Genomic DNA, 25,587 nt, shown 5'->3' with positions numbered 1-25,587 from the left:
ATCTTCTTCCTTTCTTCACATCATCTCGCCCTTAGTTTTTAGTCAACAGAACTCAATGGGCCCCGCAAGTCACAGGTCGACAACGGGCCAAATATAGAGAGCCATAAAGCCTCTTAGGAGAGAACCTTCTTACGTTTCCCTTTCCGTGACCAGCATCTACGAATAGACCACACAAATATCCTTAAGTCAAAATCCCTCCCAGGTATTTAATTCTGAATGAGTAATTACTGGGTGTGTCAGTGTGTCTTAGGTCTGCAGGTACTTGTGGTGTAGTCGCTCATTCACACCCTGGCTTTGGAGTGAGTCGCACACTCACACAGACACGCACACTCACACAGACACGCACACTCAGAAACACACTGCACCGAGCAAGGGATCCTAAGGAACCGCTGAAGAACCCAGTCGCGTAGGTGGGACAGATCGACAAAGCCGCCAAGATGTGTGACATGGGGGGATTGGATAACCTTGTGGCCAACACGGCCTACCTGAAAGCCCAGGGTGGCGACGACAAGGAGATGAAAAAGCGTCGTCGAAGTCTGTCACTACCTAAGGCCGAGCTGTGTGTCGCCATCAGGGAAACTGTGGATAAGAACTTTGAGTCGCTCTGCGAGAGGCAGCCGATCGGCAAGAAGTTTTTCCGGCAGTTCCTGGCTGCTACCCCAGAGTACATCAATGCCGCTGAGTTCCTGGATGAGCTGAATGACTGGGATCTGGCGGAAGGCGCTGACAAGGACAAGCAGAGGACAAACATGATAAACAAGTTCTGCAAGGACGCCTCCAAGAACTTCCTGACCTACCTCACTGCGGAGGTAGCCGACAAGTGCAAGGCAGTGACGGACAATGACTTTGATGAAGTGATCAATGTTAAGGTGAAGGAAGCCACACGAGAGTTTCTGAAAGGCAAACCCTTCACGGATTACCAAACTAGCCCCTTCTTTGACAAATTTCTGCAGTGGAAGGAGTACGAGAAGCAGCCCATCAGTGATAAAACCTTCTACGAGTTCAGAACTCTGGGCAAGGGAGGTTTCGGAGAGGTAAGCATGTAGAAACCAATACAGTAGCAGCATGTCTTGGCAACATGTGCAAAATGTGTCAGTAATATGTATCTGCAATATTATCTATTTAATGAATATGTAAAACCTTTGTGACAACAGGAAAATGCACACAAGAACTATGCACAAAATAAATGATTAATCCTATGTAGTCTTTCCCATAGTTTCACTGATGCACAGTGTCTATTAGTACAAAATACACCTCAGTTAGCACCTCAGTTTGTCTTTGCAAAGAACTAATCTCTCTCTCTAAAAGTTGACCCACAGATCTTAATTTTTTTTATCCATTTCATCACACCTTACTCTTCTATGCATACTTTCAAGGTTGTATCATTATCGAGTTGTTCCGAAAGATGAGAATTGTCAATAGAAACCAAATGTCTCCTTGTTAGAGCATAGGGGCAGTATCAAAGCTCAGTGTCATGAGGCGCCATTTATACAACCGTTAGGGAGCTTTGCTGAGGTATTCAGGAGTCCTCTTAACCCATGGCCTCCCTCTGTCCAGGTATGTGCCGTACAGGTGAAAAACACAGGCCAGATGTACGCCTCCAAGAAGCTGTGCAAGAAACGCCTGAAGAAGAAACATGGTGAGAAGATGGCCCTGCTGGAGAAGCAGATCCTGGAAAAGGTCAACAGCCTGTTCCTTGTCAACCTGGCCTACGCCTACGACACCAAGACCCACCTGTGCCTTGTCATGACTCTGATGAACGGCGGTGACCTCAGGTACCACATCTATTACGTCAGTGAGAAGACCAAGGGTATCGAGATGCCACGTATCATCTACTACACAGCACAGATCTGCACAGGCATCCTTCATCTGCATGAAATGGATATCATATACCGTGACATGAAGCCGGAGAACGTGCTGCTGGACAGCTTTGGCCAGTGCCGACTCTCTGATCTGGGTTTGGCCGTGGAGCTGCCCGCCGGAAAGACCATCTCCCAGAAGGTAAGCCTATTGAAGTTGGATTTTTTAAAGAACTTGTAGTTGACTGTGACAATGGGAAACTATCAAAAGTCGGTAGCAGTAGGGATGGTGGAGAATGAAGAGATTATGAGAATGTCATGACAATGAAGGCAATAAGAAAGAGAATTGAAGACGTGAAAGGTTCCTTTATGATTGCGATCTGACAGCAAGCTTGCAGAAAAATGACCTTTTCAACATAGTGTGACAATTTCAATGGTTCACATGTCTGTAGCTTCTAATGTATTTGCAAGGGACTTCTGATGAATGTCAATGCCAGGTGCACCGGTTTGTGTCAAGAACTGCAACACTTCTGGGATTTTCACACTCAACAGTTTCCTGTGTGTATCAAGAATGGTCCACCACCCAAAGGACATCCAGCCAACTTGACACAACTGTGGGAAGCATTGGAGTCAACATGGGCCCGCATCCCTGTGGAACGCTTTCAACACCTTGTAGAATATGTGCCTCAGTAAATTGGAGCTGTTCTGAGGGGAAATGGGGGTGGGGGGGTGCAACTCAATATTAGGAAGATGTCCATAATGTTTTGTACACTCAGTGTATAGGTAGGGATAAAGTGACTAGGCAACAGGATAGATAATAGACAGTAGCAGCAGTGTACGTGAAAAGAGTGCAAGAGTGCAATAAAGGTCTATGCAGATAATCCAGGTAGCTACACTACATGACCAAAAGTATGTGGACACCTGCTCATCAAACATCTCATTCCAAAATCCTGGGCATTAATATGGAGTTGGTCCCCCCTTTGCTGCTATAACAGCCTTCACTCTTCTGGGAAGGCTTTCCGCTAGATGTTGGAACATTGCTGCGGGGACTTGATTCCATTTCAGCCACAAGCCACAAGAGCATTAGTGAGGTCAGGCACTGATGTTGGGTGATTAGGCCTGGCTCGCAGTCAGCGTTCCAATTCATCCCAAAGGTGTTTGATGCGGTTGAGGTCAGGGCTCTGTGAAGGCCTATCAAGTTCTTCCACACCGATCTTGAAAAAAAAATGGATTGTATGCTGTCCGAACCATGAAATGTTTCATCACTCCAGAGAATGCCTTTCCAGAATCCAATGGCGGTGAGCATTTACAGCCCTCCAGCCGACACTTGGCACTGCATATGGTAGTCCTTGACCTGTGTGTGGCTAGTCGGCCATGGAAACCCATTTCATGAAGCTCCCGACGAACAGTTCTTGTGCTGACGTTGCAGTTTGGAACTCGGTAATGAGTGTTGCAACCGAGGACAGACGTTTTTTATGCGCTAGATTCTTCAGCACTCAACGTTCCCGTTCTGTGAGCTTGTGGGGCCTACCACTTCGCGGCCGAGCCGTTGTTGCTCCTAGACATTTCCACTTTACAGTAACAGCACTTACAGTTAACCTTGGCAGAAATTTGACAAACTGACTTGCTGGAAAGGTGCTATCCTATGACGGTGCCATGTTGAAAGTCACTGGGCTCTTCAGTAAGGCCAATCTACTGACAATGTTTGTATATAGAGACTGCATAGCTGTGTGGTCGATTTTTATATACCTGTCAGCAACGGTGTGGATGCCAAATTCACACATTTGAAGGTGTGTCCACATACTTTTGTATATATAGTGTATTTGGTTAACTATTTAGCAGTCTTATGGCTTAGGGGTAGAAGCTGTTCAGGGTCCTTTTAGTTCCAGACTTGGTGCACCAGTACCGCTTGCCATGCAGTAGCAGAGAGAACAGTCTATGACTTGGATGGCTGGAGCTTTTGACAATTTGTATACCTGCCTAGGATGAGCTATTAGATGATGGGGCTAAATATGTTTTCCCTGGAAATGGGGTCCTGCCAGGGTTAGGGTTAGTGACTTTTGACCTAATTTATATTCTATCTGGACCCTCTCTCTGTCTCTAAAGCATTTGCTGTAAATCTGGAGAGGGCTTACTGGATCGTTAAGGATCTGTCCAAGAGGAGACTGCCTTCATTATATAATCCATTTGATCCCTAGTGGTTATTATAGCCCAGCCAATTATAGGATGAACATTTTTGGGGCTGAGTGACTGCGTTGAAAGTCAAGTTGGGGGTTTGGTTGGTTTGGGTAGGGAATATGTCAAGGGGTGTCCTCTTGCAACAAACACTGATCTTAACAGTGAAAAAGAGATTCTGGGATCATTTGTGCTATTTAAAGATAGGCTATACTTATGTAGCCTATTGAGAATGTAGAATGGTCTCTATGGAACATGTCTGTTTTTCCAACAAACCAGGATTCAAAAATCTGACCAATCAAAGACACAGTACAGGAGTTTGCAAGACAAAGAACAAAAAAACAGATTAGTTTAGAAGCATCTCCTCAAATCAAATCAAGTCAAATGTTATTGGTCACATACACGTGTTTAGCAGATGTTATTGAGGTGTAGCAAAATGCTTATTTTTCTAGCTCCTCTTAAATAACGCAGTAATATCTAACAAATAATATATAACAATTTCACAATAATACACACAATACACACAAATAAAGTAAAATAATGGAATTAAGAATATATAAATATTTGGATGAGCAATGTTGGAGCAGCATAGACAAAGATATAGTAGAATAGAATACAGTATATACATATGAGATGAGTAATGCAAAATATGTACACATTATTAAAGTGACTAGTGTTCCGTTATTTAAGTGGCCAGTGATTTCAAGTCTATATAGGGAAGCAGCCTCTAAGGTGCTACTGATGGCTATTTAACAGTCTGATGGCCTGAGAGTCTCTTAGTCCCAGCTTTGATGCACCTGTACTGACCTCACCCTCTGGATAACAGCGGGGTGAACAGGCAGTGGCTCGGGTGGTTGTTGTCCTTGATCATCTTTTTGGCCTTCCTGTGACATAGGGTGCTGTAGGTGTCCTGGAGGGCAGGTAGTTTGCCCCCAGTGATGCGTTGGGCAGACCGCACCACCCTCTGGAGAGCCCTGCGGATGCGGGCGGTGCAGTTGACATACCAGGCAATGATACAGCCCGACAGGTTGCTCTCAATTGTGCGTCTGTAAAAGTTTTTGAAGGTTTTAGGCACCTTCTTCACCACACTGTCTGTGTGGGTGGACCATTTCAGTTTGTCTGTGATGTGTACGCCAAGGAACTTGAAGCTTTCCACCTTCTCCACTGCGGTCCCATCGATGTGGATAGGGTGGTGCTCCCTCTGCTGTTTCATGAAGTCCACAATCAGCTCTTTTGTTTAATTGACATTGAGTGACAGATTATTTTCCTGGGACCACACTCCTAGGGCCCTCACCACCTCCCTGTAGGCTGTCTTGTCATTGTTGGTAATCAGGCCTACTACGGTTGTGTCGCAAACTTGATGATTGAGTTGAGGCGTTCATGGCCATGTAGTCATTGGTGAACAGGGAGTACAGGAGAGGGCACGCACCATTCCCTTGCGTTGAGGATCAGCGAAGTGGAGTTGTTGTTTCCTGCCTTCACCACCTGGGGGCGGCAAGTCAGGAAGTCCAGGGCCAAGTTGCACCGGGTGGGATTTCATCGTCTGTGGATCTATTGGGGCGGTAAGCAAATAGAAGTGGGTTTAGGGTGGCAGTTAAGGTAGAGGTGAATTGATGCTTGACTAGTCTCTCAAAGCACTTCATGATGACAGAAGTGAGTGCTATGGGGCAATAGTCATTTAGTTCAGTTACCTTTGCTTTCTTGGGTACAGGAACAATGGTGGACATCATGAAGCATGCGGGGGCAGCAGACTGGGATAGGGAGAGGTTGAATATGTTGGTAAACACTCCAGCCAGCTGGTCTGTGCATGCTCTGAGGACGCGACTAGGGATGTCAGCAGCCTTGCGAGGGTTAACATTCTTAAATGTCTTACTCACGTCATCCACGGAGAAGGAGAGCCCACAGTCCTTGATAGCGGGCTGCATCGGGGCACTGTGTTATCCTCAAAGCGAGCAAAGAAGGTGTTTAGCTTGTCCGGAAGCAAGACGTCGGTGTCCACGACATGGCTGGTATTCCCTTTGTAGTCCGTGATTGTCTGTAGACACTGCAACGTATGTCTCGTGTCTGAGCCATTGAATTGCGACTCCACTTTGTCTCTATACTGACATTTGCCTGTTTGATTGTCTTGCGGAAGGAATAACTACTCTGTTTGTATTCGGACATATTCCTAGTCACCTTGCCATAGTTAAATGTGGTGGTTTGCGCTTTCAGTTTTGTGCGAATGCTGCCATCTATCCATAGATGTTAGGGTAGGTTTTATTTCTTGTTAGGGTAGGTTTTAATAGTCACAGAGGGTACATCATATTCTATACACTTCCTGATAAACTCAGTCACCATATCAGTGTATTCGTTCATGTTATTCATAGAGGCTAACCGGAACAAATCCCAGTCCGTGTGATCAAAACAATCTTGAAGTTTGGATTCCGATTGGTCAGACCATTGTTGAATAGTCCTTAGCACGGGTACTTCCTGCTTGAGTTTCTGCCTATAGGAAGGGAGGAGCAAAATGTAGCTGTGATCAGATTTGCCAAATGCAGGGCGGGGGAGGGCCTTGCAGGTATCCCGTAAGTTGGAGTAGCAGTGGTCAAGTGTTTTAGCAGCGAGAGTACTACAGTCAATGTGTTGATAGAACTTCAGTAGCGTTTTCTTCAAATTGTCTTTGTTAAAATCTCCAGCTACAATAAACGTGGTCTCAGGATATGTGGTTTCCAGTTTGCATAAAGTCCAGTTAAGTTCTTTAAGGGTCATCGTGGTATCGGCTTGAAGGGGAATATACACAGCTGTGACTATAACCAAAGATTGGGAGGTAATACAGTTGGCATTTGATTGTGAGGTACTCTAGGTTGGGTCAACAAAAGGACTTAAGTTCCTGTATGTTATCACAATCACACCATGAGTAGTTAATCATGAAAAACTCACCCCTGCCCTTCTTCTTCCAGGAGAGATATTTATTCCTGTCTGCGTGATGAACTGAGAACCCAACTGGCTGTACGGACTCAGACAGTATATCCCTAGAGAGCCATGTTTCCATGAAACAGAGTATGTTTACAATCCCTGATGTCTCTCTGGAAGGAAATCCTCGCCCTGAGCTTGTCAAGTTTATTATCCAAAGACTGAAAATTAGTGAGTAATATACTCGGAAGTGGTGGGTGGTGTGTGTGCCTCCTTAGTCGGACTAGAAGTCCACTCCGAATACCTCTTCTCCGCCTGCAGTGTTTTGGATCAGCCTCTGGAATGTTTTAAGTTTTTTATTTTACCTTTATTTAACTAGGCAAGTCAGTTAAGAACAAATTCTTATTTTCAATGACGGGCAGTGAACAGTTGGTTAACTGCCTGGTTCAGGGGCAGAACGACAGATTTGACCTTGTCAGCTCGGGGATTCGATCTTTCAGTTACTAGTCCAACGCTCTAACCACTAGGCTACCTGCCTAATCAGATCAACGGCCCTGGACAAAGTATCCAATTCGGGAAAGTTGTATTCCTGGTCGTAATGTTGGTAATGCTGGTGAGTTACCGCCGCTCTGATATCCAAAAGTTATTCCCAGTTGTATGTAATAACACAAAAACATTCTGGGCTAATAATGTAAAGAATAACACTTAAAAACAAAATACTGCAAAGTTGTCTAGGTGATTCAGAGTAGACAAGGCTAATTGTGTTAATTGTTATAATTGTGTTTGTACCTGGGTGTTTAGCAGAGCCCTAGGACCATGCCCCAGGACTACCTGACATGATGACTCCTTGCTGTCCCCAGTCCACCTGACTGTGCTGCTGCTCCAGTTTCAACTGTTCTGCCTTATTATTATTCGACCATGCTGGTCATTTATGAACATTTGAACATCTTGGCCATGTTCTGTTATAATCTCCACCCGGCACAGCCAGAAGAGGACTGGCCACCCCACATAGCCTGGTTCCTCTCTAGGTTTCTTCCTAGGTTTTGGCCTTTCTAGGGAGTTTTTCCTAGCCACCGTGCTTCTACACCTGCATTGCTTGCTGTTTGGGGTTTTAGGCTGGGTTTCTGTACAGCACTTTGAGATATCAGCTGATGTACGAAGGGCTATATAAATACATTTGATTTGATTTGATTTGAAAAATAAATAAATTTGATTTGATACTTGATGAAAAGTGCATATGTGGAATACTTTTTCCTGTGCTAGTTCCTAAGATGATGTGTGTATGTGTATCAATCATGTGAACCAGACTACCATTAGCTGTCCTGTAAAAATGATTCATTAGAGAGTTTTACAGATTGGGGCATCTCTGCAGGTCAATAGTGGCAAAGAGTAAGTTGCAGGCTCTATAGAAGCCCAGTAAGCTCATTATCCAGTGATCTTCTCTGGTCCTCATTGGCAGACCAGGGAGCTGTGGCTAACCCCCCAAAGGCTTGGCTGGCTTTGGCCTTTTAAGCCTCTTACTTAGCAGGCATTACACAAATCTGTTCCCTGATCAGACTGGTCAAACCAGGTAAACCATACATTAAAGAATGTATGTGTAGTGTTGTTATTTCTTGACTATGTATTAGTGAGCCCAATGAAATAACTTTCCCTGTGGGGTTTCATGTAAAAGCATACATATCCACATTGTTGTGCAGTTTTAAAGTGATTTAGATTTACATTTTACTACAATAAAAGTTGAAAAGGTCATGCAGAATACCCAAGGTACTCAATGGAGTAAGCAAGGAGATCTCTCCCTCGTCCATTGCCCTTGGATCTACAAAAAAAGTCAAGGAATTAGAGGACAACATTTTCCCCAGCTATTTGGCCAATGTCCTCACTGAGTCAAGGCTGGACCAATCAGGTGTTTGGAGGTCTTTTGATTTGACCAATCACAGGGAGTATTCCATAGCTGATGAAATGAAAAATCCAATGCAATCCATGTTTTGGAGAGGTGCTTTCAACGTGCTTAGTGTTTAAGCCCCGGGTCAATAGTCAACTTAAGAATGGGAGTGGCAAGTCCATTCCTCTTAAATAAGTGTACAAGGAGAAACCTGGCAAGCAGGCCTGCTTAAACTCATGCAGGATAACATCTAATAGATATCTGATACCAGTCAGACAAGGGGAGAAGCCCTTGAAATCATGCTAAAGATCTAATTTATAGGGCAAATTTATTTCTAAGCAAAACTAAATAAATAATTTGTATTTTATTTTATGTTCATTGTTGGCCATAAAAGACTGTAAAAACATCAGGAAATTAGCTCCAAGTGATTTTAATTTTGGAAATCTGTTCCCAAGTATTCCCACGCATAATAGAGAGATACATGTGATCATATACAAAGCAAGGTTTGAAATTATTAAGATTTAGTCAAGAAAAAATTGCCCCGCGGCTGAATCTAGTTGATGATCCCTGCTCCACAGTACAAGACCACAGGTTTGATCATTCTCAACAGGATGTATTACTACTCACATGCGTAATGCTAATGATTGTATATGGTTATCCATATAGATGTGTGAGTGTGTGTCTGTCTGTCTGTGTGTATAGAAAATGTGCCAAACTAAAACGTATATTTCAAACATACTGTACAATGATGAGTTGTCCTCTTATTGTCTCCTTCATCTTTCTACCCTACTCCCTGAATCTCTCTCCTACCTCCCCTACCTCGTCCCAGGCTGGAACCGGAGCATACATGGCCCCTGAGATCCTACAGGATGTTCCCTATAGGACGTCCGTGGACTGGTGGGCCCTGGGCTGCAGCATCTACGAGATGGTGGCCGCCTACACCCCTTTCAAGGGTCCCGAATCCGGGAAGCAAAAGGTGGAGAAGGAGGAGGTGCAGCGTCGCATCATCAATGATGAACCCCCATGGGAGCACAAGAACTTTGACGCACCCACCAAGGCCATCATCCAGGAGTTCCTTAAGAAGAAGACTGATGAACGCCTGGGCTGCAAGTAAGAGCATCGGTCCGTCCAGGCTACGACTAATATTTGCAATAATAACAATTCTCTATTTTCTACTGATGTTGTCATTTATGAAGAAACAGCCCTTTCAAGTCAGGTAGCTCACCATTGCTGGGATAATAGCGTTTTGGCTGTCTGGCTAGCTTGATGGCAAGGGTTGGCCATTCCTTTTCAATTCCATTCAATTTCCAGTTCCAATGCTAGCATGCTGATACAACAGATTTTCAACTCGGTTATTAGTCATCTACCTACATTACAATTGATCAAGGCAGAATCAAGACTATCCAATGCACTCTGAAAACAACTAGTCAACTGTGTAGTAAACCTATTTTGCCTTGACCTGCCAGTATGATCCTAATGCGGAGGTGTCAAAATTCTGTCCTCTACAGGGGAGGAGGCGAGGATCCCCGAAAACACGAGTGGTTCAAGGCCATCAACTTCCCTCGTCTGGAGGCTGGTCTGATCGACCCCCCTTGGGTGCCCAAGCCCAACGTGGTGTACGCCAAGGACACTGGCGACATTGCTGAGTTCTCTGAGATCAAGGGCATTGTGTTCGATGCCAACGATGAGAAGTTCTTCAAGGAGATTGGCACGGGAGCCGTGGCCATTCCATGGCAACAGGAGATGATAGAAACGGGACTGTTTGACGAGCTCAATGACCCCAACAGGAAAGAGTCCGCTGGGGGGGGTGACGACGAGGGAAAGTCTGGCACGTGCACACTGCTGTGAGCAACCAAAGTTGGCACATATATATACACAAGTGTGTCACCAACACATCAACTGATTCGCTCATGTTCTGTAAAATTACAACAAAAAATTACACACACAAATTATTTTACAAGGGAGGAGAGCAGCAGGAGAGAGAGAGATGAGGTATCCTTCCCTGGAACGGGTTGGTTGCCATTGATTTTAGTAGCCAAATGTGGCTTTACCAAGATTGGTATTGTCTCTTCAGATTGCAGCTACTCCCAGATGTTTCACATGATGTAGTAGTGCCCCCCTGGTCAACATGGAGTAAGAGTAAAAGAGTAAAACACAACAAATTCATATTGTGGATACAAAAACATTGTATGATTAATGGATAAATACAGTCCTCTGGTTACATACAACCTGCATCCGAAAGATTAGCATATGCAGACAGCAGTGCTAGCCCTCAAACCTAGGCATTGGCCACAATGGAGCACGATATGCTGAATGAATTAGTTCAGGAATATGGTTGGGATCTCGTTCTTGATTGTGGTGCATTAATTTAATTTGATACGGCTACGTTTTTTTTCTCGCTCCCCCCACCCCCTACATTCCTTTTGCCTCTCTAAAGGCAGAGGTGATAACTTTTTTGGGACACTTCACCTTATTACACATTTCACCTGGAAGCAATCAAAAGCAAATAAATTATGATTTCTACCAACAGAAATTATTTCAAATGAAATGTGGTGGAGGTAACATTTATTTACCTACAGTGACTCTTCACCTTTAAACCCAGTGAAGTCAATCACTACATTTCCAAGCAGGTGGACTTCACAGTCCAGCATCTAGTTTTATTTTAAAACGGTGTTGTTTATGAATATAAATATGTATATTTATGCACTGAGAGGGGAGAAATCCACAGATTAGGTGCTTGTCAGAACTGGAAGAATGCTCAACTCTTGTGTTTGGAAAGGTTCTATGCCCTGGTTTGTCAGGAGAGAGGAATGTAGAGAAAAGACAGTTGGACTCTATATTCGAAAGTTGAACATTTAGAGCAGTTGTGTTCTAGTACCAGCCCCCCCCCCCCCCCCAAAATGTGAATTTTTAGGGCTTTCTTCCTCCCTGAGATATGTGTGCGCACCTTTAACTAGAAAATTGCTTCCATTGATGTGATTTGTCTGAAGTTCGAGATATATGTACAAATCTCAAGTTAGAATCTAGTTAGCTAGCTAGCCTTCAAAACCTTTAACAAAAAAAAAATCACATTTCCCTTTTGTCTTGTCTCAAGACTTATTTCATATAACTTTAAATTGACAAACTTTCCAGATCTTGACCAGTATTATGTTTTTACAGTAAATATGTTAATTATACTCTGAATATAAATATACTTGTAAATATAATATGAGAGAAAAACATTACATATGCTACTGTAGGAATGTCAGACATTTATCAGGGACTTGCTTGAATTTTGAATTATTTGAATAAAAAAAAGATATGTCTTTTACAGCTTGTGTTTTTTCTTACTACCTGCGGTGGTCAACCCTAACCCAGACGATGCTGGACAACTTGTGCACTGCCCTATGGTACTCCCAATCAACGCCGGTTGTGATAGAGCTTGGAATCGAACCAGGGTCTGTAGTGACACCTCTAGCACTGAGATGCAGCAGTGCATTAGACCGCTGCACCACTCGGGAGCCCCAAAATAGACGCATTACAAAATGGCATTTAGCTACTGAAAAGGATAGGTGGGGAAAATAGAGCTCAACCCTGGGATTTGTTTAGGCGACCAAATCAATAGACTACTGGAGGGGAGTAAGCACAGGGTGAAAGAGACATGGAAAAGGAACGAAAGAGTGGGAGAGGAAGCAGAGCAAGAGATGTATAAAGAGAAAACTGTGTTTTTTATTCGTTTTGAGTGAAACAGAATGGGTGGAGGGGACATCCCTGACATTTACCCCAGTGCGGCATTTCGCTCCCTTACTGCAGAGACAATATTCCAAGGGCTGGGCTTAAGGACCATTAAGTGAGTGACAAAGGTAGAAGAAGCTACTAGAGCTAAAAGCAGAGAGATTATCTTTTAAGGAGCGGGACTCAGGTATTGACAGCTATTGATGGTGAAGGACAGTGCCTCAAACTGTTGGATCCTAGAGTTCAACATTGTATCGCCATTGCCTGTCGCAGGGATTTTCCTGATTCATTAGAAATTCAAGCTTTTCTGATCATGACATTATCCTCCAAGATTGAAATATACTTATCCCCAAACCAATATCCTATTTTCCTGATGGTCTATGTTGTAGTCACATTCCTGCATCAGCCTTTGAACATAGGCCTACTATACAAGTAGTGTAATACCTTGGCTAAACATGTAGCCAATAAAGCTAGCAAGTGCTGGTTTATGTGTAAGGTTCTGAACATATTAGTTTGCTCCAATATCCTTACAAACAGTGTCACGATGACTGTAATCAATAGCAAGCAAGAAACATTATACTTCTCTCGGCAAGCAAGCCCCTTCAATTAATGTATTCCTCTATATCACAGTTTGTTTAAGGTAAATGACTTATGGTAATCAAAGTAATTATCTAATTGCCAACCAAGCTCATTTAATTGAAGCTGATGCATACGATCTACTACTCATGAAAATGGGTGATTAAACACAATTATTGCCTGAGAGCAAACCATTAGGTTACTACTATGCTAAATATCACCACTGGGCAGCACCATCGCAAGATTCCTTCCAGCAAGCAAGGAAGGAATCTTCAGTCGACCGATTTCTGTCTTAATGCTGCTGCCCTCTTGTGGTAAAAGTAGAATATCACATGTTACTTGCACCTGGACAATCAATAAATAACCACACTTAAGAGGACCACAGGTTTGATTTTTTCCCCCTCCCAAATCACCTTTTAATCCATAATTGTTGCACAGGTCTTAAGGCATCCTGCATATGAAGTTGTTCTTTCAAGATGTAGGTTCCATTTCAGACTGTATAAACATAGCTTTGAATATGATCATATCCTGTAAATATTTCTTTAAATTATTTCTTTACAGTGCTCAGACATTGTGTTCTGTGACAGAAAAAAATACAATGTGAATCCATTAAATATATACATTGAGAAAGACAGACACAGACGGTAGAGAGTAGGAGAGAGAATATATAGACAAACAGACAAGCATTCAGACCCAAAGATAGGTACATATACATACAAGGATATACAGTACATAGATACAATGGATTTCATTTACACAGCGCTTTCTCACAGGTCTCCAAGCGCTTTACATTGTGTGTTGGGGTGGTGTGTGCATGCGTAAGTGATTTGATGTGGTGTGTATGTGTGTGTGTACGTGTGGTAGGATAACTCCCCTCATCCTCCATCAATGTATAGCACCCACCTGGGCGTTGCACAGCAGCCATTTTGCATCCGAACGCTCACCAAACAATGGCTATTACAGTGGCGAGGTATAGGGGTAAAGTAAACAGACACATAGACATGCAGCCGAGACAGACAGACGGCACAAGACTGGGTTGTGTTCAGACCACACCACACATACTTATCTACAGTTCCCTAATTTCAAAATGTGGTCCCAAGAGGAAAAGGGTTCTCAAAGACATTTAATTGTTGAGGTCATCTCAGTTTGACAGTGTTTAACTGTCTTTGACCTTATGATTTAGTTGTCCCTATGTGATTTTGAGGAATAATTGTTGGTGAGAGGGTCAACTGTAAACATGATTGTATTGGCAGTGGATGAATGAAAGTCAAATACAGATTGAGGCTAACTCCTGACTGTTGATCCAACCCATGGCACTAAGCAAGGATCTAGGTTCAGTTTACCACATTTAATCTCCAATCTGAACCATTGGGAATAGAAAATAAGCTCCTAGATCAACACTAGAGCACTGGGTCAGACAACAAAAGCCGACTAATAGAAGGGAATGATGGCCGTTAGGTTGGTAAATCGTGAAAGACAATGAATACCTTTGCGTGAGATAATGAAGGATAGGAAAAAGATGATGCCATATTATAGTAAACATAGAAGCAAACAAGGGAACTAGATGTTCCATTGAATTTGGCAGGATTACCGTTTTTTCCAGGAGATACAGTAGTTAAAAATGGATGACATCACTGCCCTATCCTTCTTTGATCCAATCCCAAACCGATCTCTCACCCCCTACCACTAGGCACTATTCTAGGCCCGTTTTGGGTGTGATGTACTGTAGATCTAAAAGGAATGGTATCCTCTATTATATGATAATTGCTCCATCTAGCACTCTTTCTATGCTTACACATATCCAACACTATCAGAAATACAAGATCGCGTCAACAAGAACCTAAAAACAAGTTATTCAAATCCAGGATTCGGGGTTCACAGCACTGCTGTTTTTTAAGCTTTCCCTATCACACCTAACCAGAGACTGACCTGTAACACCAGATGAGTAGACTATCTGGCCAATCAATGAACTACCAAGGCAGTATGAATAATACCAGATTTGAATGTCCCTCGCCTAGGATATGGAGCAACGGTGGAGGGATTGGTTTGGAATTAGGCCCATTTTTATTCTAATAGGAATCGTCCGGGGAAGGTCAGAACCACATTTCTCCACACTATCCTCCTCCTCGCTACTCCCTACTCTTTGACTGTGATTCGGAAGGTGACACGGCCCAGGAACTTGTCTCGATCGTCGTTGTTGCGCAAGTCAGATCCTTCGATCCGGCATTCGATGGTCAGCTCTGTGTTGTAGTCGTCCTTGTTCAGCAACAGCTTAACCGCAACCAGGGGCTGCACATACCTCTCCTACAGACAGAGAATGGAGTGGGGGGGGGGGGGGGGGGGGGGGGGGAGAGAGAGATAAAGAGAGGTGGAAGGAAGGACCAAAAAGAGGGAGGGTGAGACACACAGTAAGAGTGCCACAGGGTGGTAAAGAAAAGAGGGGCAAAGGAGTGGAAGGGAAAAAAATGATAATTGACCAACAAAGACTGTTGTTGCTCATCCAACAGTCTTCCAAATTCTTGCATCGTTGTATAATAATGCTTTCCGATATAGCACCAACCAGTACGACAAGACAAAAATGGATGAACCTTGACCTTTCACCCAAACTTACATGAAGCTTATTGCCGTAGTAAGGGAAATACATTTTATCGAACCGCCCCTCACTAGGGAAGTACTGCATCTGTATGGGTGTGTCCCTCTGAAGAGGCAAAGGAGGAAGAGAAAGAATAATAGTCAACACAGAAAAATGATAGAAGAGCAAGAGTATGTATATCCTATCCCATGTCTACTGTTGGGACTTCATATAGATCTGAAAGGGTTGGATAGAACAGCTCAATCAACCATAGGTCCATCCAATGATCTTCCAAATTCTTGCATCAGTAGATAAAATGCAGAGGTGAAAGTAGATTTATTTATTCCCGGTATGGGACCTCCTATGTAGCGCACGCACACATTTTTTTAATGAGCCTAATAGTACAGACATGTCATTTAACTGTCAAAATGTATTTACCTTTAAATGGGGCGAGAAGACAACCAGTCATGATGTTTTCATCTGATTGTCAATTTTTATTTTTTTTTAAGTAGGCTACATGTTCGTCCACTTGCCTAAAAAAATCCAGCATCTATTAAAACACTGAAACGGGTAGGCTAATCACGTTCAACAATTGTCATTACATTAGGCACACTTGAAGCCAGAATTGATTGATGCGTCCAACTGCTGTCTGTGCGCATCTCGGTCCTGGCCAGTCATCTCTGCTTTCGCAAAATGTTAGTGTTCATGTCAAACCACAGGACATTTTGGAGTGTGGCTGACAAGTGGTAATGAGAAATTATTGTGTAATAACCTACAGTTTTCATGTCATCTTTGTATTCATTATTGTGATAGGCTCGTATTTAACCAGTACACCGTACCTGCACTATTTAATTTACCGGTACCGGTACTGTACCGGACCTGCTTACTTTCTCCTCCGGTTAATAGCCCTCTGTGTTGTGTGTCAATTTTGCCATATTGCGCACACCTATCAAATCTTTTTCAGATCTACACAAGTTCATATGAGTATGTAAGAATGTTGATATATTCCTAAAGCTGCGTTCACTGTAATGTAAAACCATTCACTTTTACATTAAGCAACGCCTACTCTTTCTGGGCTCCATGAGAGGTCATAGTCAATGGCCAGTTCGCATAATAACACTGGTAGGTTCTAAAAGGTTCCTATTATAATGTTGGTATGCTGCATCAAACAGGACCACAAGAAGCAAAAGCAACTCTAAAATCAAGCAGATAACACAATAGAGCACTTAAAAAGGGAGGAGACAACAAAACAACCCTGTAAGTTGCTAGTACAATGCAAGTTATTTCCACGAGGTAGTAACTTGCATACTGTATAAACATATACACTTCCACATCGCTAAGCTTACCCTAAACCTTCAACTGGAACAATGCAGAAAAACAAAATCAAACCAAATCAGGAAAAAAGAAGACACAAATCAACATAAACAATAAATAACAAAAATGATATAAAGGTAACCAGAGTATATGACTATCTTCAAACACAGACAAAAACACACATACTGAGATCATGATGACATTTACCTTTGCTGTGCAGTTGACATAGGGATCTCCACGCGGCTTCAGCCCAATGATCTGTGAATGGAACACCAATTAACCAATCAACGAATCAGAGAGCCGCAGTCACACAATCGGCTGATTTAAGTCATTACCATCAATGTGGTCGACTCTGAGCAATCCAATTGGATAGAAACATATATAAGGAGAGGGTGAAAAGGACAGCAAAACTTAATAATAGAGAATGGTAACAAAGAGAAGCAAATGGAAATAACTAGATTGAGGAGGAGAGAAATCCACTATTGGCTAATGTCGTCTACTGATACATGCAAGGCTCTTGTGAATGTGTATTTGAATTGGGACTGGTGAACTACACAGCACTGCCCTGGATTTAATTGGGTCTGCACTTATCCAATGTGCACTTCATCAGGAGCCGAGTGTATTCAAGTCAATGACATGCATCTGGTGAGTATTGGCTTCATCCCAATTATCTACCATTTTCCCAAAATGTGCACTTCCCTGTCATGGATTGAAAAGTGGTGGACGCCAATGCTTAAACCAATCCAATGTTTTTAGATGACGGGGAGTGTGCGAGTACACACTTTGGAAAGAAAGAGAATTGGGACACAAATATGTATCCAAAGAGAAGAGGGAAAGGAGGAGTACCCTATTCATTTTGAGGAGGACACAGGGTCTCCCCTCGGTGTAACCGAACGTGGAGTCGGACAGGCCGGAGCAGAGGCTCAGATCGCTCCTCTTGAACTGACAAACCTTCCTCTGCTCGCCCACCTCGCCCTCCTGCTCAAAGTAGCCCCCCGCCGCGCACGCCACATTCCTCTCCTGCTCCGTGTCATTGTAATCTGAGAAAAAAACGATATTGACAGACTTGTATGAATTTTTATTATTGGTCTATTAGTCTCGTGTTGCCATACCTCCAAAATCACATCAATGTCACACCTCCCTTGGAGGTCTGGTGAATTTTGAATGATTTTTATTGGATGTTACATTTCAATAACCTGAAAAAGGGATGTTTCTTTTTTGCTGAGTTTATGAACTCATTTACCGATTGGTGATGTCCACTCCGTTCCGCTAAAACAGTCATTTCAGGCAGTTTTTTCAAACAGATCTTACACAAAAAAAGGGCATTATAGCATCATCAATTTCACAGTATCATTCCAACCTTATAGTGTGGAAATATTCAGTAGCTTGTTGTGCGGGATGGGCAATTGAATGCAAGCGTAACAAAGCAAAGTTCATTGTGAAAACATTTAGAGCCTGTGTCTATCAATGGGCAACAGTAACCAGCTGCTTTTACACAACGGTTTGACTATTTGAATGACTTTTAAATATTTTAAAAGGTATAGTTTCACCATATTAAAATGTGAGGTCAGGTCACGTAACAGGGAAGACCGTAAAATGAGGGAAAGATTGTTGTTTTTGTCCTTGAAATTAATCCCTAATCACATTAAAGAAATAATAATCTTCAGAAATGACTTTGTCAAAGCAACAAAATAATTAAGGCTTTTACAATGATGGTGAAAAGTTGAAGAAATATTGGGGTTAAGTGGGTTAAAATCTTCCTAGAGGATGTCAAAATGCTCTTTATCGTCTTTATTCATATTATTGAGCTGATTAAGTTTATTAAGTTTTTAAAATGTGTGCACAAGTTCTACTTAAAATGTCAAAGGGGCTCAAAAGGCACTCATTTTTTGGAAAGACCCATAACGCAACATTGTATTTCATAGATATGCCAATAAAGCATGATTGAAAAGTACAAAGAGAGAAATAAAGAGAGAAGAGAGAGAGAGAGAGAAAAAAAGAAGGCAAGTTAGAGAGAGAGAAAAGGGCACAGATTTGGCAAGGAGACAACAAAAACCATACTCACGTTGCAGGAAAGACTCTAAGGTCTGGACATACTGGGCAAACTGGAGAGGTTGAGATCTGTTAAACAGCATGTCCAATTGCTTGGGCCGGATGACCAACCCTAAGAAACAGAGAGTAGAGTATGAGATCACGACTACCTTCATCAAAAATACCTGGTAAAACATAATTAAATCTACTGACAAATAAATCAGGGTCACCAATGTTATGTAGTAAACCCAGAAACAAACAGTAACCCTTCATTTAAAGGATACCTACATTAGGGCTTCATAACACATTCAAAACCCATACATGACACATTCATAACCCATACATAACACATTCAAAACCCATACATGACACATTCATAACCCATACATAACACATTCATAACCCATACATAACACATTCATAACCCATAAATAACACTTTCATAACCCATGCATAACACATTCATCCTTATATAGGTACCCTTTAAATAAAGTGTTGCCAAACAGACAGTATATAAAGAGTTTGGCCATTACTATTAATTAGTTCAAACCAGAAATCTCATCATTCAACAGTGGCTGTATAGTGCTGGGCAATATTGACCAATCGTAGTCCACAGGATTCTCAGGATTGAAAAATGCTAACTACCTGTCCTAACTGACAAAGCGTGTGCTCAAAATCAACAAAATACAACAATTCTTGGATATTTCAGTTCCGTTTTTCCTCAGAATGACCTTGTACGCAAATAAAATCCCAATAATAAATCATCTGCCGATCTGACCCAATTGACTGATTGGTTGATTTATTCGGTTGGTTGATTGATTGAATAAATCATCTCCCTGTGGTGCTACTCACCTGGGTGTGGCACCCGGTCGCGGTACTTTGGCACATAGTCGTCCAGTGTCAGCAGCATGACCCAAATGGTGAGGACGAACATCCCAGCCAGGAACGCATAGAACACCAGGTAGAACAGGAGAATGAGGCCTGTAGAGAGAAAGCGAGTGATCAATCGAGAGAGATTGATCGAGAGAGAGATTAGCACGATTCCAGACTATGTTAGCCCTCCGAGCTAAAAGCTAGGTCTACACACCTGATCAGACGAGGGTCGTTTGGTGAACTGCCTCTGCCATAGTAGCATATCAATGTGTATTTAGATCATTCATCCATCTAAATGTAGGCGTTTCAATAAGGACAGCTTTCCATGTAAATAACTGGATAAGTAGGAGAGTAAGGAGAGATGAGGACCAATTTCCAGCCTCAACTTTTTGTTGAGCAAAGGTATGCATTTTGTTTTCTTATGATGATAGGCAGAATGATCAAAGATGACAGAAGAGCCTAGCATTTTGACTGAGAGGTCCATGTCTGAAGCCTCATCAAATGACAGGGCTGCCCATGGGTGCTGGGCATTGGGCAACCCATAAGCTTTAGAAATATACACTGACTATACAAAACATCTTCCCATGACATAGATAGACCAGGTGAATCCAGGGGAAAACTATGATTCCTTATTGATGTCACCTGTTAAATCCACTTCAATCTGTGTAGATGAGGGGGAGGAGACAGGTTAAGGAAGGATTTTTAAGCCTTGAGACAATTGAGACATGGATTGTGTATTGTGTGCCATTCAGAGGGTGATGGGCAAGACAAAAGATGTCGTGCCTTTGAACAGGGTATAGTAGTCCTAATGTTTGGTATACTCAAGTGTATTTCGATCCAGCCCATCCCCAAGAATTGGTACATAATTCAAATCCTGCATAACTGCATGTTAATGCATATTAATGTCTATTGTAGAGACCATATAATGTTACAATGGATGTAAGCAATTCCTATGAGTCCATTGAACGACATGGGCTATAACATAAGAACTGGGACTACCATGCAAACAGACAATCAGGTTGTTCACCACACACTACAGGCCTACAGCCTACACCTCTCATATAGCCAGCAGAGAATGGAGGATTCCAAAATATTTGCCAGCCCTGTCCTACCTCCCCCTCCCTCCACTCTCCTCCAACACATTCCCATCATGCACCTGCATCTTGATCAAGGGGGAAACCCATTTGACCTTGACAAGCATGCTAATGTGGGAAGCCATGCAGCCACAGAGGGAGGAGATGTTGGGGCCGAGTGAGAGAGGAGAGGAGCATCCCACTGCGCAGCACCACACAGGGTCTTAATGCTAGCTGCTAGCTCGCATAGATTTAGCTGAGCTTGCTCACCATCTTCAAAGTAACCATAGATTACTTCCATAAATTGATGATATATATTCCATAAATGTGAATACTTTCATATTATCTGTGTGTGTCAGTGGTATATCTCACTAGTAACACCAGTGAAGGTTTTAACATCAAGGTCTTCACATAATCATGCTAGCTGGTTGTTAGCCATAAATTGGTCTGTTCCAGAGGATTCACATGCACATACACGTGCACACAAGCACACACTGCAGATTTTTTTTTGTTGCATACTACTGATGTAGTACGATACACTACAGGGCAGATATTGATGATTTCTGATCAAATTGTTGTGAAAAGGGCACATTCATTTAATGTATGATCTAATCTGAATGAATATAATTTGCATATAGTTTATAATTCCAATTTGGGGGGGTTACCGAAGAAGGTATATCAACAGCTATATCATAAACCGTGTATTTGAGTTGTAGACTATATGTCTATTTGTGGTCTCAATTGAAATACACTGATTTTGGTTTCTAATTATTATGCTTAAAGGTGGGCTAGTCTCATTCATCTGTCTTGAGCTAATCAGTGCTGAAATGTACAAAGTGTCACACACACGCACCATGCACACACGTATGCGCGCGCACACACACATCATGAGGCTGACAATATGATGCTTCAAAACCAACGAGACAGAAATAGATTCATTGGCACACTATCAGGCCACCACTGCCTCGCAATGATAGAGACTATGAATGAATGGGTGGATATAATATAATATTACTATCCGATATTAGGCTGTGACAATATGCACATCCAAATCGAATAGCCTGCAATTATATGAATACAAATAAAATAAAAATGGTTTTCGACAGTGGGCTATGCCCCAGCCCCGGTCCAGGTTTTCTTACCCCAGCTCTTCGCTGTGCGCCCACAAAACTCTCCGGTCCTTGGGTTGAAGATAGAATCTTTCCAGCTTCCAGCATTCTCATCCTCTTTCGCCGCCGGTTTGTCTTCATTACTTGCCATTGTGGAAATTTGGTGATGCCTTTTTCTTTACAAATACGAGGAACACCGGGCAATGGTATGAGGCGAAATCAGGGATGTAGGCGGTATGTGGTTGGGTCAATTGTTGGAATGGAATGGGCGGCACAGTGAAGCAATGATGCTCTTGTTGATTTTTTTTTGTTGAAAAATCTGTGACGTTTTCTGCCACTAGCGGAAGCCTCGCTCCGCTACTCAAAGCGCTGCGGCTACAGTAAAATAGTAATGATAAAAGAGCGGCTTGGACAGAGTAGCCTAGATAGCCAAGACACTAAACGAAAACGCTATAATAACGCTGGATTTATCCATTTATCATGACCTGAGAACATTTGAGAATATGGGGTACCTAACAAATAAGATGCGAACTGGAAATATCTAGAGATTATGGTGTTGACAATGATAGGCCTATGCTTTCCATTCAGTAATAGGCTATTCATGAATTCCGACTGTGGTAGCCTAGCACACCTAACATGGAGCCTATTCAGTCAGACTACATGGAAAAAATATGTGTGAGTTGTGTTGACAATGAGCATCAACCTGCTCTCTGGTGTGTGTGTGTGTGTCTGGCAACCATAAGGTGTTTGTTTTCTGTACCCCGATATCGCAGTGAGAGACAACACATTATTTCCAGTGTTATTTAATCAAAGTTACCCACTTATTTCAAATTCAGAAAGATTCATGCAATTTGCAATTAAAATAAAATAATACTGAAGTGTGTCACAACCAGTGTTGTTAGGAGGCCCCCCTCCCTCCCCCCGCGCGCGCGCACACACACACACACTGACTATTCATTCAACTTTATTGAATTTACTTGATTGAACTGACACACACACACACATTGAGTATTCATTCAACTTTATTTGCTTTGCGAACCTAGAGTTTTGTACTTACTTGAAAAAAATCATGACATTATTCATTATATTGTGTTGTTGTAGCCTAGGAAGGATACATTCATTGTCCCTAAAAAACGGAATCAATAGGGTAGGTAGCTTTTCGAGTAGTGTGCCCGGGGTCTGGGAGCGCAAACTCGGGAGCTCACAGTAGGCTACCTATGATTTCGTTAGACTATCTGATCACATTTGTTTCTTTCGCTGTGTAAATTGACTGGATATATTCACTGCGGTAATAATCCCAAAATTGAGTTTAGGAATTATAGGGTAATATGCGTACGCTTCTAACTATATCTTGAGTTTGTCCTCGTTGTTCTGTTGCACAATTATGCACCTGGCCTTTCTGCTGCCTCGGCTATTCCTAATCAATCTTGTGTAGTCCCAGGAAAAGCCAAACTACAAAAGCTTGTAGGACACTTATTTCAATTTATTTTCTTTACTAATAGCCTATTAGGTGAGACAGCACGATTGATTTTTTAAATTTAAATGTTACCTTTATTTAACCAGGCAAGTCAGTTAAGAACAAATTCTTATTATTTTTTATTTTCTTATTTTAGTGTCCTAAGTTTTCATAACTTGACCTCAGTCTGTGAGCAGTTGGTGTCTTAACGACTGTTCCACAGGTGCATGTTCATTCATTGTTTATAGTTCATTGAACAAGCATGGGAAACAGTGTTTAAACCCTTTACAATGAAGATCTGTGAAGTTATTTGGATTTTTATGAATGATCTTTGAAAGACAGGGTCCTGAAGAAGGGACATTTCTTTTTTTGCTGAGTTTATTTCGAGTCTTACTTCGGTCTCAACGTCAACAGTGAAGAGGCAACTCTGATCAATTTGATGTTATTTTAATGTACAAAAAATTTGCTTTTCTTTAAAAAACAAGGACATTTCTAAGTGACCCCAAACTTTTGAACGGTAGTGTAGATCTGGATGCCTTGTAAGGATCCGATGTCGAGTGGGTAATCTGCCTTTACCTTCGATACTATTAGCCAATGTACAATCACTGGGAAATAAAATAGATGAACTACGAGCACATATATCCCACCAACGGGACATTAAAAACTGTAATGTCTTATGTTTCACCGAGTCGTGGCTGAATGACGACATGAATAACATACAGCTGGCGGGTTTCATATTTTTTTGGCAGGATAGAACAGGGGCGACGGTCTATGTATATTTGTTAACAACAGCTGGTGCACGTAATCTAAGGAAGTCTCAAGGTTTTGCTTTCCTGAGGTAGAGTACCTCATGATAAGCGTTAGACCAAACTATTTACCAAGAGAGTTTTCATCTATATTCTTCGTAGCTGTCTATTTACCACCACAAACAGATCACACTCAATGAGCTGTTTACGGGCATAAGCAAACAGGAAGACATTCATCCAGAGACGGCGCTCCTAGTGGCCGGGGACTTTAATGCATGGAAACTTAAATCTGTTTTATCTAATTTCTACCAGCATGTTAAATGTGCAACCAGAGGGAAAAAAACTCTAGACCACCTTTACTCCACACACAGAGATGAGTACAAAGCTATTCCTCGCCCTCCATTTGGAAAATCTGACCATAATTCTATCCTGCTGATTCCTGCTTACAAGCAAAAACTAAAGCAGGACGCACCAGTGACTCGTCAATAAAAAAGTGGTCAGATGAAGCAGATGCTAAGCTAAAGGACTGTTTTGCTAGCACAGACTGGAATTAGTTCCGGGATTCTTCTGATGGCATTGAGTAGTACATCACATCAGTCACTGTCTTCATCAGTAAATGCATCTATGACATCATCCCCACAGTGACTGTACGTACATACCCCAACCAGAAGCCATGGATTACAGGCAACATCCGCACTGAGAGCTGCCGCTTTCAAGTAACAGGACTCTAACCTGGAAGCTTCTTAGAAATCCCGCTTTTCCCTCAGACGAACCATCAAACAGGCAAAGTGTCAATGCAGGTCTAAGATTGAATCGTACTACACTGTCTCCGATGCTCGTCGGATGTGGCAAGGCTTGCAAACTATTACAGACTACAAAGGGAAGCACAGCCATGAGCTGCCCAGTGACACGAGCCTACCACACGAGCTAAATTACTTCTAAGCTCGCTTCGAGGCAAGTAACACTGAAACATGAATGAGAACATCAGCTGTTCCAGGTGACTGTGTGATCACGCTTTCCATGGCCGATGTGAGTAAGACCTTTAAACAGGTCAACATTCACAAGGCCGCAGGGCCAGACAGATTACCAGGACGTGTACTCCGAGAATGCGCAGACCAACTGGCAAGTGTCTTCACTGACATTTTCAACCTGTCCCTGAATGAGTCTATAATACCAACATGTTTCAAGCATACCACCATAGTCTCTATGCCCAAGAACATTAGGGTAACCTGCCTAAATGACTACCGACCCGTAGCACTCACATCTGTAGCCATGAAGTGCTTCGAAAGTCTGGTCATGGCTCACATCAACACCATTATCCCAGAAACCCTTGACTCGCTCCAATTTGCATACCGTCCCAACAGATCCACAGATG

At 42.4% G+C, this 25,587-nt stretch overlaps 2 protein-coding genes across 2 annotated transcripts; one reads left to right on the top strand and one right to left on the bottom strand.

Moving 5' to 3' along the window:
• Positions 1 to 280: 280 nt before the first annotated feature.
• On the top strand, positions 281 to 11,639 carry LOC139387287 (rhodopsin kinase grk7a-like). The gene is made up of 4 exons (XM_071133400.1): positions 281 to 1,034; positions 1,558 to 2,001; positions 9,578 to 9,858; positions 10,257 to 11,639. Exons 1-4 carry the CDS (start codon positions 438 to 440, stop codon positions 10,594 to 10,596), a joined length of 1,662 nt encoding a protein of 553 aa, XP_070989501.1. The 5' UTR covers positions 281 to 437; the 3' UTR covers positions 10,597 to 11,639.
• Positions 11,640 to 13,424: 1,785 nt separating this feature from the next.
• On the bottom strand, positions 13,425 to 22,257 carry LOC139387420 (sodium/potassium-transporting ATPase subunit beta-3-like). The gene is made up of 7 exons (XM_071133573.1): positions 22,044 to 22,257; positions 19,808 to 19,936; positions 18,990 to 19,088; positions 17,771 to 17,964; positions 17,132 to 17,182; positions 15,650 to 15,736; positions 13,425 to 15,342 (listed from the first exon to the last, which is right to left on the bottom strand). Exons 1-7 carry the CDS (start codon positions 22,159 to 22,161, stop codon positions 15,175 to 15,177), a joined length of 846 nt encoding a protein of 281 aa, XP_070989674.1. The 5' UTR covers positions 22,162 to 22,257; the 3' UTR covers positions 13,425 to 15,174.
• Between the last annotated feature and the right edge of the window lie 3,330 nt (positions 22,258 to 25,587).

This window comes from Oncorhynchus clarkii, chromosome 28, assembly GCF_045791955.1.
Source record: "Oncorhynchus clarkii lewisi isolate Uvic-CL-2024 chromosome 28, UVic_Ocla_1.0, whole genome shotgun sequence".
In the NCBI taxonomy this organism is placed as follows: domain Eukaryota; kingdom Metazoa; phylum Chordata; class Actinopteri; order Salmoniformes; family Salmonidae; genus Oncorhynchus; species Oncorhynchus clarkii.
Note: the sequence above shows the minus strand (reverse complement) of the source record. Positions and strands in the feature narration are given on the sequence as shown.